Source organism: Falco rusticolus, chromosome 3 (assembly GCF_015220075.1).
Source record: "Falco rusticolus isolate bFalRus1 chromosome 3, bFalRus1.pri, whole genome shotgun sequence".
Classification (NCBI taxonomy): Eukaryota; Metazoa; Chordata; class Aves; order Falconiformes; family Falconidae; genus Falco; species Falco rusticolus.
The window spans coordinates 4,047,337-4,065,340 of record NC_051189.1 but is presented as its reverse complement, the minus strand read 5'-3'; the positions used below and the strand labels follow the sequence as shown (position 1 = coordinate 4,065,340).

At 38.7% G+C, this 18,004-nt stretch overlaps 1 protein-coding gene across 4 annotated transcripts in view; it reads left to right on the top strand.

Annotated features, from left to right (window-relative positions):
* The window catches only part of TRAPPC9 (trafficking protein particle complex 9), a 508,539-nt gene that overhangs the window by 310,139 nt on the left and 180,396 nt on the right, over positions 1–18,004 (top strand). The window contains exon 22 of one of the 4 annotated variants that reach the window (XM_037379009.1): positions 9,154–10,448. The exons of the other annotated variants lie outside the window; for them this stretch is intronic. Within the exon in view, the coding sequence (XP_037234906.1) occupies positions 9,154–9,293 (140 nt within the window). The 3' untranslated portion in view covers positions 9,294–10,448. Of the gene's footprint in view, positions 1–9,153; positions 10,449–18,004 lie in introns of those variants that run through there. 4 annotated transcript variants of the gene reach the window in all.

Genomic DNA, 18,004 nt, shown 5'->3' with positions numbered 1-18,004 from the left:
TAGTTTTAATGGCCATTGTGTAAGCTGTTTACCAGATGCATCAACATATTTAGGTTGCTGATCCCCCCGCACCCCCCCACCAAGAAAAAGCCCAATTCTGTCAATCTGAGGAAAGTACCCACAGAAATGATGGCAGGCAGGGTGCCCTCCCTTGAACACTGGTGCTTTTTAAGTGTGACTGCTGTGTAATTCTAGCACTTAAAGAGTAAACACCTCTTGGATTTTAAAAAAAAATAATAAAATTATGCAGATCATTTCTCTGTTATCAGGCAGAGCTGACTACAAATCTGTGGTTGAGCATACTGTTCAGAACCACAGGTGTTTGTAGTATTGTAGGTTTCTTTGCATTTATTACTGTCAAGCTTTGATGAGTAACAATGACAGGGAAAGAAGGTCCAGTTTCCATACAGGCTATCCAATGAATTAGCACCCAGGCTTGCTACAGAGCTGGAGTCAGAGGCTTTGCTGGTCCCTTTGCTGCTCCTTCCTAGCCACAGTACAAATTCATTGAATACAAGTTGTCATGGTATTCCTGCAAGTAGATCAGGTGCAGGGTAGCAGTAACTCAACATGTTTTTTGCAAGCTAAGATGCAGTATTGTATGGCAGATACTTAACCATGTATAGTTAAATTCAAGGAATCTCGCTGAATGTGTGAAGTTTAGCTTTTTTTTCACTGTCTACTTTTCATGCTAGAAAGATTTAAGTGGAACCCCCTGGAGGCTGTGCTTATTAGTGTTAGGGATTGACTGCATGTCTTCTCAGAAGTAGCTAAAAGCAAAAATAACAAAAACTGAATGCGTAAAATACTGTTTATGCAAAAATCGTTTTGTATGACTATTCATTAGAGAAACGTCCACCTTAATTTTGAAGACTTAAACATTTCTTGGAATTTTGGCTCAGAGGAACTCGAGTCTGGAAAGACGTATTTTGAAATTTATTAAGTTAATATAGCGTCATACCAAAAGTTAGAGAGCTTTTCTGTAATACAAAATGGCGCATATTTAATGGCGGTACATTGAAATTGTTGGGGAAGTTTGGTAGGAATCACATGCTGTTGTGACACACTTCTGGGAAATCACAACTGCTATTTGTGTTTGCATTGAGGATACATTCTGTTAGCTTCTTCTGTGTACTTGTTACTTTCACTGACAATTTTGGTTTGCTGATGTATTTGGCTACTCTTCCCAGTGCTGTAGGTTAGGATCCTAACAAGAGTGATTAAGCTTGGCAGGACTTTCGGACTGATGAGCCACGCAGAAGATTTTGCTGAAAATAATCTTGAATCGGGGTGGGGTTTATTCCCCAGTTGTTTCTTCCTCTTGTATTGATACTACTTCAGTCCTTTCTCTTCTGGAAGCTAAAATCTTGCAGCTCTGAAGAGCTTTTGGAAGAAGAGTCCATGCTGGAAAAGAGGGGAAGAAGCTTCAGTACTACTTCTGAAGTCCACGAAGAAAAATTTAAACAGTACACAAAATCATTAAAACTCTTTTAAAAAAATGAATAGAAAGAGAGTGCAAACATGGGGTTTTTTTTAGACATACATTAAAATCAAGATGTGTCTTATTAGAGAGGTGCAGAGACAGATTAGAGATGACACCTTTCTGGCATGGCAACGGTTGTCACTTCGTAATGAAGGACTGAAAAATTTACAGCTTTTAGAGCTATTCATTACTTGTAAGACTTGTGAACTATTTGTTATGCTACAGGTCAAGCAGACATGGTGTTGTCGATGTGATTCCTGTTAAAAATGCAGTTGGCATTTTTCTTCCTGGTCCTATTAGCAGTTATTTTCCAGCAGTTTCACTCTACTGTTTACTCAGTTACTGTTAGCTGAGTTGGCAGCTCTTGTTTCTCAGAACCCAGCGCAGTATTATGGGGCTGCAGATTTATTCTAGAATGACTTTCAAATGCTTTCAAGTCCTCTCTTTTTTTCTCACCAGTCTTGTTGCAGAGCTACAGTTAACAAACCTCATTGCAGAATACACTGGAAGTATTCTTGTACCGAGAACAGCAACAGTGAGGCAAGCGGGCATGGTTCATACTGGATATACCTATTATCACAAATTGAAATCACAGCTTGGAGTGCTTGCCAAACTTCTGGAAGAGGTTACTAATTTCTACATACTGCAGAATCATTCCTGCAGTGAACAGTATTGCAGGAAAGCATGCACCTTTTCTAGAAAGTAGCTTCCTAAAACCCCTTTGTCTTGCTCCAGGTCCAGGTTGCGTACAGCATAAAAGAGGAGGGAGGGTAAGACAAGAGTGGAGGGGATGCTACTGTAGTTTCTTTACCTTTGTTCAATTCAAAAAATCTGGATATTGAGTTGTGCAGTAACATACTGGAAGTATTTCCAATACAGTCTATGCATTTGTTTGCAAAGGACGTCCGTAGCACTTTCTCAGTGTGAGGTGTTGGGGTCTTGGGATAGGAGATGCTGGCTAATCAAAGGGGAGGTGATGCAAGATTCCCTTCTCTTAGATCTTGGTAAAAACATCACTGTCATGACATAGTTTGGTTGTGTTCCTGTAATGTACAGGTTGGTAAGTGTTCAGAAAATAATTTAAAATAGTTAAAGCCAACATTTTGAAATCTATAGTTAGCTCAGTGCGTGGATAAACCAATATTTGCATACTTAAATAAATAAACGGTTTTCAATGAAGCTAAATCCCAGTGGTTTCCATCGACTCAATAATGGTTGTGGCTGAATTCAGCTGCACATAACAGTGCTCCATGCCATTACAGATAACGTGGACTCCTTAATTCATTAAATTCCAAACCTTGAAGAAGATTCAGCATTTAATAATGTATTTGCAGGGCTGGATGAAATTAGTTTGCACTTGCATGTTATTTTTTTTTCCTAATAAGTTCAGAAATTGGCAACTATGACATATCCAAAGACCCTCTTAAGAAAGTATCCTGAGGAACAGAGCTTTATAGCAGAGGATGTTCTTACTTGATTTCTGGGTTATAGTGTATTCAGCAGTGGTCTTCTCTGAATTTTCTGGGACTTCACAGCCAGACCTTAGGTAAGAGAGGGAGACAGATTTTTGAATGAGGAGAAGTATGTAGAGTGGAGGGAGGGACTTCTCATGAATTTTATCAGGATGACTATGCATTTACACAGATATTAGAGCCAGTGCTTGCAGAAACCTGCTAAATTTGCCAAGAAGCATTACCAATTAACGTAGTTAATTAACAAGAAGCTATGTTAAAATTAGTTTGGGGTTGGAGGAGGGGAGAGAGAGTGAATTGTAATTAGAAAAAGAAATCACAGCTGCTATTTAGAGAACTGGTAAGTTTGCAGGTCTCGCTGTTGGAAGAAGCACTGCATTGCGGCTGTGCCGTGTTCATTCATTCCATTCTCAGTTTTCTAGGAAAGAGCTACTTTGGTATTATATATCACAATTTACAAGCAATATTGATTATCCTAATCAAATTTTAACTTTCTGCAGGCTAACTTGTTAATAAAAAAAAGTAATTTTTCAGAATTTCTCAGAAAGGTGAGACTGAGCGTTTCTTGAGCATCTAATATTCAAGAAATTATGCTGATTTTCTCCAGTTAAGGATTTGGATCCTGCTGAGTAGAATTTGCTCAAAGAAAAATGCCAACTTTCCCAGCTTGTATTACCCTGCATGCTGTTACTAAGCAAAGAAGAAAAATCAAGGCATTTATCTTCGCAAATTGAAACAAGTTTCACATTGGAAATATATGAAAGTTACCCATGAAGTAGTGAATGTCTGACACATAGCATTTTATTTTCCCAGTGAAAAATGAACTACAATTTATTTAATAGAGTCCTGAATAGGCCTTATGTTAGCCCAGGGAATTTTCAGGTCCTTCTCATATATATTTCTTTATTTCAAAATTAAAATTGGGCATACGGATAAAGATGTGTGAAGCAAGCTTAAATCTTACATTCACTGTGGCACAATATGGCACATTACCAATAGTCTACATTACAAAGGTTTAACAGGGTAACTACTCACATGGTGAGAGGAGATGTGGTTTATCCTGTCAAAAATTGTCTTTTCTTGGCTAGTATAATTAAATGTTTCCACAAAAGGTACCAAACATACGGAAAAGCAACCTCTTTATCAATGGATTTTGCACGTAGGGGAAGGCTTTTCCTGCTGTGCCCTACAGTCAGAGTTACAATACTATCCATTCAGCTTCGAGAGAGAGCAAATTCCAACCTTACTATTGAGGCAGAAATTTGATTAATTGAGGTGCGTAAGACCTGGGCAACTGATACTCTGGTTTCTCCAGCCAGTGCTGTTTTGACCATCTTGAAGTGAGATAGTCTGAGCTAGGTGGTCAGGGCGTTCAGGTTCCCTTTCTCATGTGCTCTTTGTCATTGCAGTTCAGGCAAATCCAGATCTTGCGCTCCTTTTTTTGTTACTTTGTGGATGTGTATGCTGATCACCATTGGCCTCACGGTGCCCATTTGAAGTGCACTCAGTATGTGAGTACACCTAAGCTGTAATACAACTCAAAAAAAAACCATTACACAATGCTCAGTTTTCAATTCAGACAAACAAAACCCAACATCTGTACTGCTTCCTATATAACAGCTTTCCTGGAGGTCTTGTTAACACCAGCAGTTCATCAGCTAAAGCAGGTGGTTGTGCCAGTAGAGACTAGGGGCTGTGTATACACTGGGTTAGCCATGTTACTAATTGGTATTTTTTAAAGATGTGCTGGCAAAAACTTTGCAGTATAGTTTAGGTCACACCTTTTGATATTATTTAAATGGCTGGGATCTGGCCACGAAAAGAATGGGACCTTCTGTTTGTGCCCAGTTTATAAATAGCATCAGTAGGGCACCCTATCGTAAATCTGCAGACAACGGTATCTGTGAAGAGTTCTGGTTACTGTTTTTATATCTGAAGTACGCGGATGAGGAGTTGTCTAATGCCTGTGTGGCTCTTGTGAAGTGCATACATACGTAGCAAAACTAGCTTCGTGTCCTCTAAACACCTTAAATCATTACTTATTTCTCTGGTTGCATTCAAGAAAGGTTACAAGAGATAATATTTTTACTCCTTCTTTAAAAGATTTGCTTTTTAGTTTAACAAAACATTTATTTGACTTTTTAATACAGTCAATACATCCTGAAAAGGTCTGTATGTACAAGCAGTTCTATTTAAGGATTATTAGAAATGACATTAATAGCAAATCTAGTGGCTTCTGCTTCCCATTCTCCATTAAAAATCATGATCCTTTCTTTTTGCTGACAGTATTCCCTCCGTATGAGCTGGTTCTAACAAGGCAGAATTAAGAGTTCACATTATAAATGAGCAACAGGAACAGATGGACTGAGAAAATAGTCAGGTTTCATGCAAATATCAATAAAGGTGATTAGTAAAGCAATAAAAGCATTTGGCTCGTATGTTCCTTTGTATTAATAAAGACTGCCTAACTGGAAAAGTCTTGAGGCCAGCTGGAGGTTTGGCTAGTTAGATGTTCTGCTTCTGTACATTACCAAGGCAAGTTTTGAGTTGCGAGAAGACGACGCTGCCACGAGTGGTGTCATGCTGCCAGGCCCAATATTAAAATTTATCATTTTCACAGGTTCATTTAGCTTAAGGCTGAAAGCATTACATTTCATCCAGTGAAACAGATCCTGAGCTGAGGAGCTTAAATTTGATTAAAACACTGCTGTGACTAGGTAAAATGGGATTAGGGCCCCTCTTGCCTGCGTTTCAGTTTTCTGGTTTATGAACCTCCACTTGCAGCTTCCCCTGGCTGTGAGTCTTCCCCCCGTGCCTCTCTCTTTATTCTTCCTGGAGGTAACAGTCCCCTGCAGTACTTTGCGTTTGTTTTGTGGTGATGCTGGTGCACTCCCCTAGTTTTCTGTACCGTATGGATCTGTGCCCTTTGGTAGATCTGTTTGTCCTGCGTTTTCTCTCACTTCTGTAACTGCCAGAGACAGAGCGGCAGAGCCTCTGGCAACACAGGAAATGGGAAACAGCTGGAATATGTATATCAGATGTATAGCACATGTCTACGTATTCCTATCCAGAATTTTGTTGAGAGAAATGTCCTTGTACATTATGCAGCAATTGCTTGTTGACTCAGATGTGCTCTGGACTCATTGGAATATCAACATACACATTTGGGTGTTATTTATGTGTGCTCAGCGGGTGCTTTGGAACTGCTGCCTGTGTAGCTGATGTGCTCACGCACTGTGGGTTGGATATCTGCGCAGCCAAATGGAGTCAGTAGCTCAGACTTGCCTTTCAACTATCTGGAAAATATCAGAAGTCCTTGGAGTTCATCTGAACATCATTTCTTAGTACAGATATCTGGGGAAACCTGGTCAGCCCTTATCTAAATCAGAAGGTTAAGATTGCCCCCATTTTTTCTCACTTGCTCAGAGCTGCTAAGAGTCACGCCAATGTAGACATGTATTTGTTATGGGGGATACTAAGTGTACGTGTAAAAAGCTGTTTACTCTGAAAAAAAAATATAATTCCCCAGTCAGATAAAGCATGCTGTATGGAAAAGCATCCAGTGGTTGGTTGGGGTTTTTTGCTTATTTCTCATTTTGTAATGAATGAACACTTGGAAGAAAATAACTCTTCACTTAAAATTCAGTTAGTTAATTTCTTTCAATTGTAAGCCTAGGAAATGTTCATTGCTCCAAGTAAGTCCTTGGGCATAGTGAGGTGATACAGTAATATCTTCAATGGCAGTAGGCTTTTCCATTCTGTGTTTTAGGTTTACCTTCCTAAATCTCTCATGACTGTCCCTGACTCACGTATGTATTTCTAGCTCTTAATGTGGGGGCTCATGATGAATTCAGAGAGGACTTTGAAAAATAATGCTATGGAGTATTCACATAAAACAGATCTCTTGTTCTCTTTGAATCACTTTGAAATACGGTACATTTAATTATTTTTTTCTTCCACTTAATAACATTTTTTCTCCTCAGTATTAACAATGGATCTAAAAACTTGGCTGTAACCTTGCTTTCCTTAGATTTTCCGTAACCGCCGTCTTCTGGCCAGAGCCCACTCCCATTTTTTTGCCGTTTGCTCAGGGAAGATGAGAGCTTTCTCGGCTAGAACCAAAGCTTCATGCATTTCACTTAGGTTTTGATCGATTTTGTTGCTGCTCATTGTTGGTACTATATTGGAGTTGTATTTTTATTGTTGTAAGCTCCTATGTGCTCTGGTGGTTGGCAATCTAGAAATGTGTTAAATAATATTGATTTATTTGTTTCCCCCACTTGGCAAGCATTATATTCTACTCTGTCTCTAATACTATTTTAAGTATCATTTACTGGTTTTATTTTCTTTCTTATTTATGACTTGGCATCTTGTAGAGCAAAGGACTGTCGCAGTGGCTGGAGAGAAATCCTGAGAGAGAATGCTCATCAGAATATACTTTCTAATTCTGGTGCTGCTAACTGCCTTTAGATAACAAGACGAGTTTGCATATTATAACATTATTAATACTAGGTTTGCATATTTGTCTCAGACAAATAAAAATTATTTTGATTTTCACTGCAGTAAATGTAACGTATCAAGTATTCACCCTAAATGGGTATTTTAACAAGTCAACTTCCAGGAAACATCCTTCCTGGACCTCCAAGGGCCAATAAGATGATACTGTCCATTTTTGATATCTTTCACAATGATTACACACATTTAGATGTTTTTTGCTTCATGATAAAATGCGGGGCCATCTGTTTAAATTTTCTGAATTGTCCTTGTGTGGCATATGAAGGTATTAGGGAAAGGAAGGAAATTTCAGTCACTAGGGGGAAATAAAGATTGCTGCAGAAGTTGTTACTGCATCTTAGAGCCTTCCACAACGTTCTTATGGTTTTGTCCTGAGTTGAAAACCTGTGCTGAGCAGTAAGCCACACCAAGGAGAATAAGGTACAAAAACAGCTGGGTGATGAAGTTACAGTTTCTAACAGTGGTTTTCATTGCAGCCATTAAGGGAGCACAGTGGCCTTTTCAGCTATGGTAATTGTCTGTTTCTGTTGAGACTTTTCTTGAAATAATAGTAGAAGGTTATTTGTTAAATCAAAAGAGGTTAATATGGTGGTTTATTCTCACCATTTATTTGTTTCACTTTGGCTCTGCACAGATGCACAAAGCTCTGAGTTGTTTCCAACAATGAAATGTCTCTTTAATATACATAGTGCTTCTATCCGAAATTTTGTACAACTGTTGAAGCGTGTCATTTTGGAGGAATGCTTCAGACCTTGGATCAGGCTGTTGTGGCATCTTCTCTGAAGCTGTGTATATATGGACAAGGGGAAGAGGTTAACTGCTTTTCCTGAAAAGACTTCTTTATTTGAAAACTCTGAACAAAAATTTTCCGGGGAATTTCTGTAATTATGGAAAAAATATGATCAGTTCTTATTTCCATTAGAAAAGTTGGTATCTTGCTGTATGGAAAGGGGTAAAAAGAGAAGCAACTCATCTACTTCTAAGGCATTTCCTTTCTGTCTTGGAAGGTAGGAAGGGATAGAAAAGGGGAATTTGGAGACTGCTTGGAAACTCCTCCATGGAGGCATGAGCACTCACATTTTTCACTTCATTTTCCTTCCCTGGAGACTGATGAGACCTGACCTTGGATCCAGTTCTCCATAATAGGAAGTTGTAGTTGGGTGAATACATGAATTTCCAAGGGAATGATACCTAACAAATCTGCCCTGTGGACAAAAATAAATTATTTTATATATTTACCTTATGACTTATTTATGAAGTCAAGAATTTATTGCCGGTGTGGCTGAAAAAGTTTATTTAAATCATATGAGCCTCAAAAATAATAATAGCGTAGTTTGAATTGTTATACACGTATTCTCTGTATGTATAAGTAGAGTCTTTCTTTGCTGTTACACTCATCCTTCTCTTGCCCTTCTGGGTCCTAAGGTCGATGGTACCCATATTCCTGAAGAAGCAGCTGGGGGTTGTGGCAAGTTATTAGCATCCTGCAGTTTTTCAGGCCACTTGAGGCTGGTTTTGTGTTTTCTGGTATGCTTTTTCTCCTCATTGTTTCTTAACTGGTGTGCAACTGCATGGTATGATTGCATTCACTATATGTGGTGTATTTTACATACATTAGCTGCATATGGTGAGTATGTTTTTTGATCTCTTTATTACTCCTAAAACTGCTTTTCCCACTCCCAGGTCTGCATTTCTTTGAAATCCTGTTGATGAATTGTTTATGGCTCTGGGTCTCCAGTGTCAGCCTGTGGCCTTTTTCCTCCCATGCCTGTTGGCCTCCACACCATGTCCCATGTCCCAGCTTTCAAAGGCCTCTGCTGTGATACCAGGATTGTATTCTTCCATGCTGTATCATTGCCATAAAAACTACTACATAAATACTTATCTTCATAAATACTTAATCGTACCCCAAATAATTACTTGTTAGTGCTATTATGTGAAATGTATGGTTATAAAATACAAAGATAAATAAAACAAATTAGGCCTAGCCACCTGCTCATGAGGAAATTTGCTGATAAACTAAAGAAGCTAAACCAAATCTTTGTGGAGCCCAAGACAAGTTGAGATTGACTTTCCAGAGCTGTAGCGCTGTGATGGGCAATGATCTTGGTAGAGCCTGAGGAGATAAAAGTTTCCATTGGATATGGAAATTTGGATGGTCTCTAGAAAAAAGTTTTCCTAGGCTATTTTGGCTGGGAATTGACATTGGTGATTTTGGATATCATAAATGGCAGCATCAGTTCTTACCTTTTTTCATTGTGCAGACCACGTTGAGACATATTGCTGTGGATGTTTGTACTCATTGCTTCCAAATCCTGTTGCTGTAATAAAGAACATGTGGAAAAGTGAAGCTAGAAAAGACTAATGCCATTTCACCCCTGAATGGCACTGTGTGATTGACTTGGCAGTAAAATCAGTTGTTTAGGGGAGTGAAGCCAAGGGCACCAAAAACCCAACCGTGAGTTTGTTGCTCCATCCTTTGCCAGGCCAGCTGAGGGAGAGCTTAGGGAGAGCCCAGGAATATGGAGTAGCAGCCATACTGTGAACAAGGAGACCTGAGGGCTTTCCAAAGACACCAGTTTTTCTCACAGTCCTTCATCTGTCTTTCCTGTCCTGGAAGCAGGTAAACCTTGTCTTGTCATCCTTAGAGCAGCCATGCTCTGAGGCGTACACTGCTGGCAAGCCTGGAGCTCGTGCTGCCGGGAGCTGTTCACAGCTTGAATCTGTTTCAACTACTGAGGTTGACTTTTGTTTTGTTGGTTTGGGTTTTTTTTTCTTTTTTCTTTGAAGCACATAAAGTTTTCCTGCATTTCTATACATAGACACATTCTCAGATCCCCAGGCTGCCTTTTGGATTTGAAAATGAAGGAAGCCTTTGTGCTTCCCTCCTCTAGGATAGCCAGTGGCACCAATAACTTTAAACATGGGCGAATCCCAGCTGATTTATAACTGCACCTACTGCATCCAATCTTTACCACCTTGTCTTTTAAAATTTGCATTACTTTATACCAAAAAAATAGTCTGGTTTGGGTTTTTTGTGTGTGGTGTTTTTTGTTGTGGTGTGGTTTTTGGTTTGGGGGGGGGGTGGTGGTGTTTGGTGGTTTGTTTTTTTTTTTTCCCCATAGGTTAGCATTACTTGATGTGTTAAAAAATCATCTCAATCATCTGAGTAATAAGACAGACATTTCAAATAAAATATTTCTTACGGATGGACATTATACTGTATCTTATTGATCGCCAATACTGTCTGCAGTTACCACAGAGGCACTGCTTGGGCAGGTTTGTAGCATCACATCAGTGTAACTTACCTTCTAGTTACAGTGATGCCATAATGTACATCTCTGTCCCTTTAACTGATGTAAGTGGGGCCGTTTTCTCAGATCCATTATGCAGCTCATTTACAATTTTAATGAAGGCATGTTGGGGGAGTTAAACTTTGGAGATAATGTTCATGCAGAGTATTATTTTTGTCTAATGCTACAATTGTATGCATGGCAATTTACAGATGAATATAAAACGTGAATCCTAATTCATTTGTAATCTAAACTGAATACCAGGCAGGGCACAGCACTGGGCCAGTAAGCAAAGGCGGATGGCAAAGCGGATGGCAAGTTTGTGTTACTAAAATATTGTGGCAGAGGCATATTTTTGCTGTCCGTTTCAGTTCCGCTGACCTGTGTTGCTAAACCAAACCTGCCCCTTGGAATTGTCAATAACTCCCAATGTCTGGATGAGTCTTTATTTTAGAATTTATTTGATAACCTAATTGTCCTCACTCAATTGATTTCTGACCTGACCTTCATTCTTGATTCAAATGGTTTTCTTAATAGCTTAGCTAACTGTAGTTGTTAGTAATTGATCCTTATTAAACTTTTTTTTTAACATATCTCAGCATTTTTGCCACCCATCTGCTTTTAAACTGCCCATTTATATGGATTCTTTGCATAAATATTTTGTGGCTCATTTGATTCTCTGCATAATTAATTAATTGCTTCTCACTTAGTTTTCTGCATAACTAATCTACTGCCACATAATTAACAAACTCTTTAATTCCTTATTAATTATTTACTGTTCTTTTGAATATATGAATTAATTGACTGTTTAAATTCGCTGCTGTGGTGATTTGACATCTAGTTAATTGTTTTGATTAATCAATTAACGAGCTGCTTAATCTCTGCTTAAAAGTATAACCCCGACTGCCTTGCAAGTGTTCTAGCACCCTTCCGCGTTCTCTTCTCATGCAGTGCTAGCATCTCATCTGCATCCGGATGCTCAGCTTACTGTCCAGGCACACATGGACCTTCTGGGCTTGCATGTACCCCTCCAGTCAATCCATCTCTATAACCCCAGTGATGCTACTTAACAGCTCTTTCTCCAAAGATTTTTTTTTTTCCATGTGCCAGACCGCTCATACGCTTGAACCCAGGAGAGATTGAACTCGGCTTAGTTATGCCAGGGTGAAAAGGGGAGAATCAGGAAGAGGCATTAAAATATTGCGGAATGAAAATCCATGAGATAAATACGATACAAGAACAGGCTTTGAGAATTATGCATTGTTATGGCACACAGGGTGAGGATGTTTCAGATGCAATACTGAAGGCATTTGTGGTGAGTTGATGTAGCTGATAAAGTTCCTGAGACTTTATATTTAATGTATGGTTCTTCCACTAGACTTACTTGTTGATGCTGTTTTTCTCTGGTTCTTCACTAAAGAAGAATTTTAGCAGAAAATAACCTTCTTCTTCACACTTTGCTTTATTTATGTGCTACTCCTGGACTTAAGATTTCACAACTGGTTGCTGTAGAAACCGCTGTTCTCCTTGGGAAAAGGCCTTTGAAAGAGGTGTTGCCTTGAAAAGTAGTTTGGTATTATATACCACAAATAAGCCAACAACATACCTGATATTATGAAAACTCCTTCAAAATGGACTTTTTGGTGTTGGGTTGTTGGGGTTTTTTTTTATTTTCCACAAGGTGTCAGCTATTCTTCAAAGGTATTAAATTGTGGCTTCTTATACAAGTGGAAGTGTGAGAAGTGACATGGCTTTACCAAGCATGAAACACAAGGGGTACATTTATGTCTTTAAAAGAAGGTGCTGAGTATTACATTTAATAGCAAGAGACTAACGAGGCCAAAATCCAAATAGGTTGGATTGCTTGCTTGTATGCTTGTTTGATGGATGCTGTCCTAATTTATTGACTGATGTTGATTAATCTACAGACTTAATAATGAGAGTGGTTGCTAGATATATACGACTTCTGGAGCATGTGAAAATGTATAAAACCTGTGTTATCAATGGCAATTTTTGAATATGTGGTAAGATAGGTTATAGTGTTGTAGTATGTATTTAAAAAGTTACATCATGCATGATATAGATGTTATAATATATCTTAAAAGGGCTGTTTAGCATGATCATGTGTCTGCTGAACCATGTTCGATAGTACATATGGCTGGTAGAGCAATCCCCTGGATCCGAGAGGCCATACTGCACTGGCTGCCCGGCTCCTGCATCGGCTGCGGCAGCTCTGTCTCCGTTCACTAGCATGGGATGGTAAACACCAACTGCACAGGACATACCTGCATGCAGATGACTAAATTTGGATGTCTTTAATCTCGAGCCGAATCCTATTCCCATTTTTTTTTTTTTTTTTTGATCGAGCATGTTGGTTGGAAGGTACCAGCTGGTCTGTGAAATGTCAACCTTTAGCAGTGATCTCCATGCCCAAATGTATGGGACTTGCTCCTCTGACAGAAAACCTTGGAGAACATGCAGAAGTTGTCAGGATTTCAAGGGAGTGAATGCAAGAGTCTGCTGATCTTTTTAATCTACAATTTCTGTGAAACTGATTATCATGAAAACTTCCCGTGAAAAGATGCTAGGCAATATGCACAGCCTACCAGCTTGCCTTTTTGCTCTAAGTGTAGAGGTGTAGAATTTAAAGTAGTTTGCTTTCGTTTATTTACCTTAGGCAAATTAACTAGAGGCTTTTTCAGGGCTGTTTTACAATATGTTGCGTATAATTTGTAAATAATCGTAAACAACTGGGTTCCCTGAACATGTAGCAAATAATAATGAAAAACAAAATACGAGGTGGTTGTTATTCCTCTGATACTACTTTAATTTGTGATGCACTGAGTCTGCTGCAAAGTATGGATCATCTTAGTCCTATATGTATCTCTGAAGAATGAAGCTTTACTCTCAATGTTTCCAGGCAGTGCTTGATACAAAAGCTATTTATTAATAACTATGATAAGCATTAAGTGTATATGAGTATTACATTTCAGGGAGACTATTCATATGTTTAAAATTAAGCACTGAAGTTAGATAACTCAGTGGACCAAAGCCCTGACAATTGTCACATTGGAGATTTGCCACTGCAAAAAAACTATTTATAAAGAGGTACAATCTGCATGACAAAAGAGCTTTAAGAAAAATCTAAAAATCGCAGGAGATGTGTCATAACATGATGTAGGAGAAAAAGCGATATATGTGAGAGAAATTAAAATTTTGTCATCAAGAAATATATTTATATGCTTATTGTCAGTATTTCTTAATAGTGAGAAAAAATATGTCGACAACTCAGTGGTCTATAGAAATTATTAGAGAAGGTGAAATAGCTGAGCCTGCAGGAATATAGTTCCCATTCAGCTCTCATTGCATTTTTATGTCAGTATAAATCCACTGATTCAGTGAAATTCAGCCCACACCTTGATTTCTATGTTTAACTGAAGCTGTGCAAGCAGAAGCCTGTGTGTTTCAAAGTTCCTGTTTTATTTACTACTGATAGGGCATCATTCCAATGCGGTATGGAGGATAACATGGTTATTCCTTATAATATTTTATTTCTTTTTAAAACTAAAAATTCTTCCCTGCCTTCTCGTATGTTTAGCAGCTCACTCTTGAATTTAAGGTAGCTTTTGTAATAATGTATTCAAATTGAATTTTAGTATTTCTTTCCTTTAGTCTTCTTTTTTAAATGTAGAAGAATCACATGCAAAACTGTGATTACCCACTTGTTTGAAAATCTGTCACAATCGCGACATGTTGCTATTGGTTTCATCAGCAGAGTTGGGAGACATTTCAAATAAAAACATCTAAAACACTGGCTTCACATGTACACAAACATGTTGAATACTGAATGATCTCTTTTTTTTTTTTCAGGTGTTTAGCTTTCTGTCTTTTTACTAGAAGCAAAAAATGATGAAAATAAGTAAAATGGAAAAGTTACTTCTGTCTTTTAGCAGGATTAGGCCTATTACTTTGTGTGTGATTGAGTCGTTGAGATTGACAAAAAGGATGGGAGGGAGAATACCAGGAGCTGTTGGTCTGTCACGGGTTTGTGTGGTGCCTCAGCTTCAGTAGGCTGTCTTTTAATGTTTGGATGTACTCGCTAACATTTGAAAGCTGTAAGAGAGAATGCAGTGTTTATGCTGGAAGTATATCAGCCTAAAAATTAGGTTGGCATTGTTCTAGCAAAACTTTGGAAAAATAACTGTAAGTGCTGAATAGGGAAAATTGGCTTCCTTTGCTGCTTTCTCTTCCATTTAGAATGTATTTAGAATTTCAGTTTATTTGAAAATAAGATTTTGCGAGAAGCTTAGTGTTCAACAACCTAATACTTTAATTACCCGGTATTAAATTTTGCTTAATTATAAAACAACACGTAGAAGTTTTTGATATATGACCAAGCATTGCTAGCAGCTTTCTTTTGAAATCTAAAAATCCACAGGAAAAGCAGGTGCTGAGATTATTTAATAATGCTCCCTTGATTAATAATTTCCCTTGATTAATAATTTCCCTTGCTTACAAAACTCCCTTGAAAGACAATGGGGTGTTTTAATGGAAAAAATGAGAAATAATTTAGCTGTTATTATTTAAGCTATATAATAAGCTGAACAGAAAATAATTTTACATCTGTGTACGTGCCTTAATGCTTTCAGGAAATAAAACCAGAAGTCTGTCTTTGGATTTGACTTCAAGTAGCTGAGTGGTGTCTTAAAATTTTCCAGAAATTAGGGAGTTGTCTGTACAAGCAACCCGACAGCATCACCTTTGCTCTGCTGCACTTGAGCGTTGAAGTCAGGTAAAAGTAAAAAAAAAGATGGTCTATATTGAAACAATGAAGCTTGATCTTAGAGGGTTTCTTTTGGCCACTTGTGTAGAGCACTGATTACCAAAACAAACACTTGCTTTTTCATTGCGGTTGCGCCTTGGCTACTCTTCATAATTCATTTGTATGGTAGAGGAGGTAGCTGGGTTTCAAACCCGTGGAAGAAAACAACAACACTGGAGCTACCTCTTAAATCATAATGTTTTGGTAGACGTGGTTGGCGACAGCCTAAAGGCCAGCATGCTCATCTATATAATAGGGGAAGTCAGGGTCGGCTTCTTGCAGGACACTTCTATATGAGATGTAGTATTGTATTTAAATAAAAAGGTTCCAGAGTTACACTTGGTCCTGACACGAGCTTCAAGAAATGGAGCAATTCGTTTCCCTTTAATTCCTTTTTGCCCACTGTTGACTGGGAGCCACAGAAACCAGGATGAAATGGGTCCTTCAAGGCAGTGTCAACCCTAACTCCAATCTCCTGGTTTTCATAAGCTTGTTTATAACCGAGAGGCTCCAGAAGGACAGGCAGCAATGCTGGAGATCCATAGCTACCCATTAATGGTGTTTCTGAGAACTTTGCTCTGCGTTGCTTAAAACCGATTAAAGAAAGTACGTAGCAAAACTCAACCCCACAAGGAGCAGCGGTCGAGTTCTGCTCCTTCTGCTCTTTGGCAGTGACTGCCTCAGCTACAGAGCGTGCTGGCGGCACAGCGGGGTCTGGCTCTCCCTGCGTTACGTCTCATCGATGCATCCCTGGTTTGTGTCTTCATGGCTCTTTCCTATAAAATAACAGATTTTGCAAATAACATGCCTGTCAAGGAGTTAGGGAAAAAGGTGTGGGAAGTAACGTAGGACAGAAGGGCTGAGCAAGGATGCTTTTAACAAGGGAAAGAAAATGATCATGTAGGGAAGAGGAAGAACAAGGGGATTTAAGTGTTTTTTTCACAACTTGACCGTGTGTTGTATATTACCTTCCAGAAATAGATTTGCTTCTTAAATGGTTCTGCTATTCAAAGCATGCTGCTGAAGTTTAAATTCTGCTTGATGGTAACATCTGGCACTCTGATTATTGTCCTGTTAACTGAAAAATTGGAATTTTTGCCCTGAGCACATGGATGCAATGAAGTTTTGGTAGCAACAACTTTTCCCCCTGTCAGAGGCAGCCTTTTTGCTTCAGGAGAGACCTCGGCTGCCAGATACTGACTTTGATCTGAGTCGTTGACTTAGTCCTTAACAAATCCTTGAGTGTGACACCATGTGCCAAAGTCAGAGAGAACCAACCCTTTTGTGAAGCACGTATTCAGTGGCTGAAATGAGTTTGGGACGACCAAAAACATAATCCTGTCCTCCTCATGTATTAAAATAAAGTGGGACTAATTAACGCTGATCTTTTTAGATGGAAACATTCTGGGACCACCTTGCTTGAATTAATCCAAATGTGGACCTTTAATCTGGCTTCATTGTGTGTGGCAAGCAGATTCCAAGATATCTGTGTAAACACAGGGATAAAAGAGCATTTAGGCAGTTGGATCTTTGACAGAGACGTGTTCATTGCTAAATACAGAACTGCTGCTCCAGTGCAGTGATGAAAAATCCAGTTCTAGGTTCTATTCCTCACTCTCCAACTCAGTAACTTTTGGTCTGGTGCCTTGGACAGACTCTTAATGTTGAACTTGGGGAAGTGTGGGGTTCCTGAAAGATACAGTTGAAATCCAGGAAAATCTGTGGGAAGAGGGGATTGGGAGAGGTTTGAGGAGGCAAGTGGCAGATAGTTGAACCATTAAGGTATTTTTTTTCCTAATGTATATATTTCAAATGGCTTGAAAAGCACGTGTCCCTTTGTGACGTGTATGACTGTAAAAGGCTTGGGCATAATAAATAATGGAAAATTTAAGAAGTCATGACTGCCATATCTTGGGGTTTTTCCCCCACTTTTTTTTGCTTTTTATTCCTCTTCTGCATGTCTACAGTATCCAGATTCTGATAATATTGTAAAGTTTATAAATGAAAATGTAGGAAGTGATGGTTAGCATATGGGCAGTTCTGAACTGCAGCTTGTAAAATATTTAATATTATAAAGTTTGCCTCTAATAAAATAAGACCGTTCTACATCTTCTAAGAGCATTAAGTTCAAACCAGTGCACTGCTAAGAATCTGTAAAGAGTTTTTCCAAATAGTTCTTGTTTAGAGAAATGTTTCATGCCACAAATTTCTTCCGATAGAATAGCGTGATTGGGAGTGGAGGAGGCAAGCAGCTGGGGGTGAGCTGAACATCAGTGTGCTCGGTGCCGTGGCTTGAAGGACAGCTTCTTCGTAGACAGTAGTGAGAAAGTAGGGAATTATTTCAAAAAAACCTGGAGAGCAAAGATACAGAAAGGTCTAAAAGCAGAACATGAGGCGATGCTGTCTCTTACTATTATTG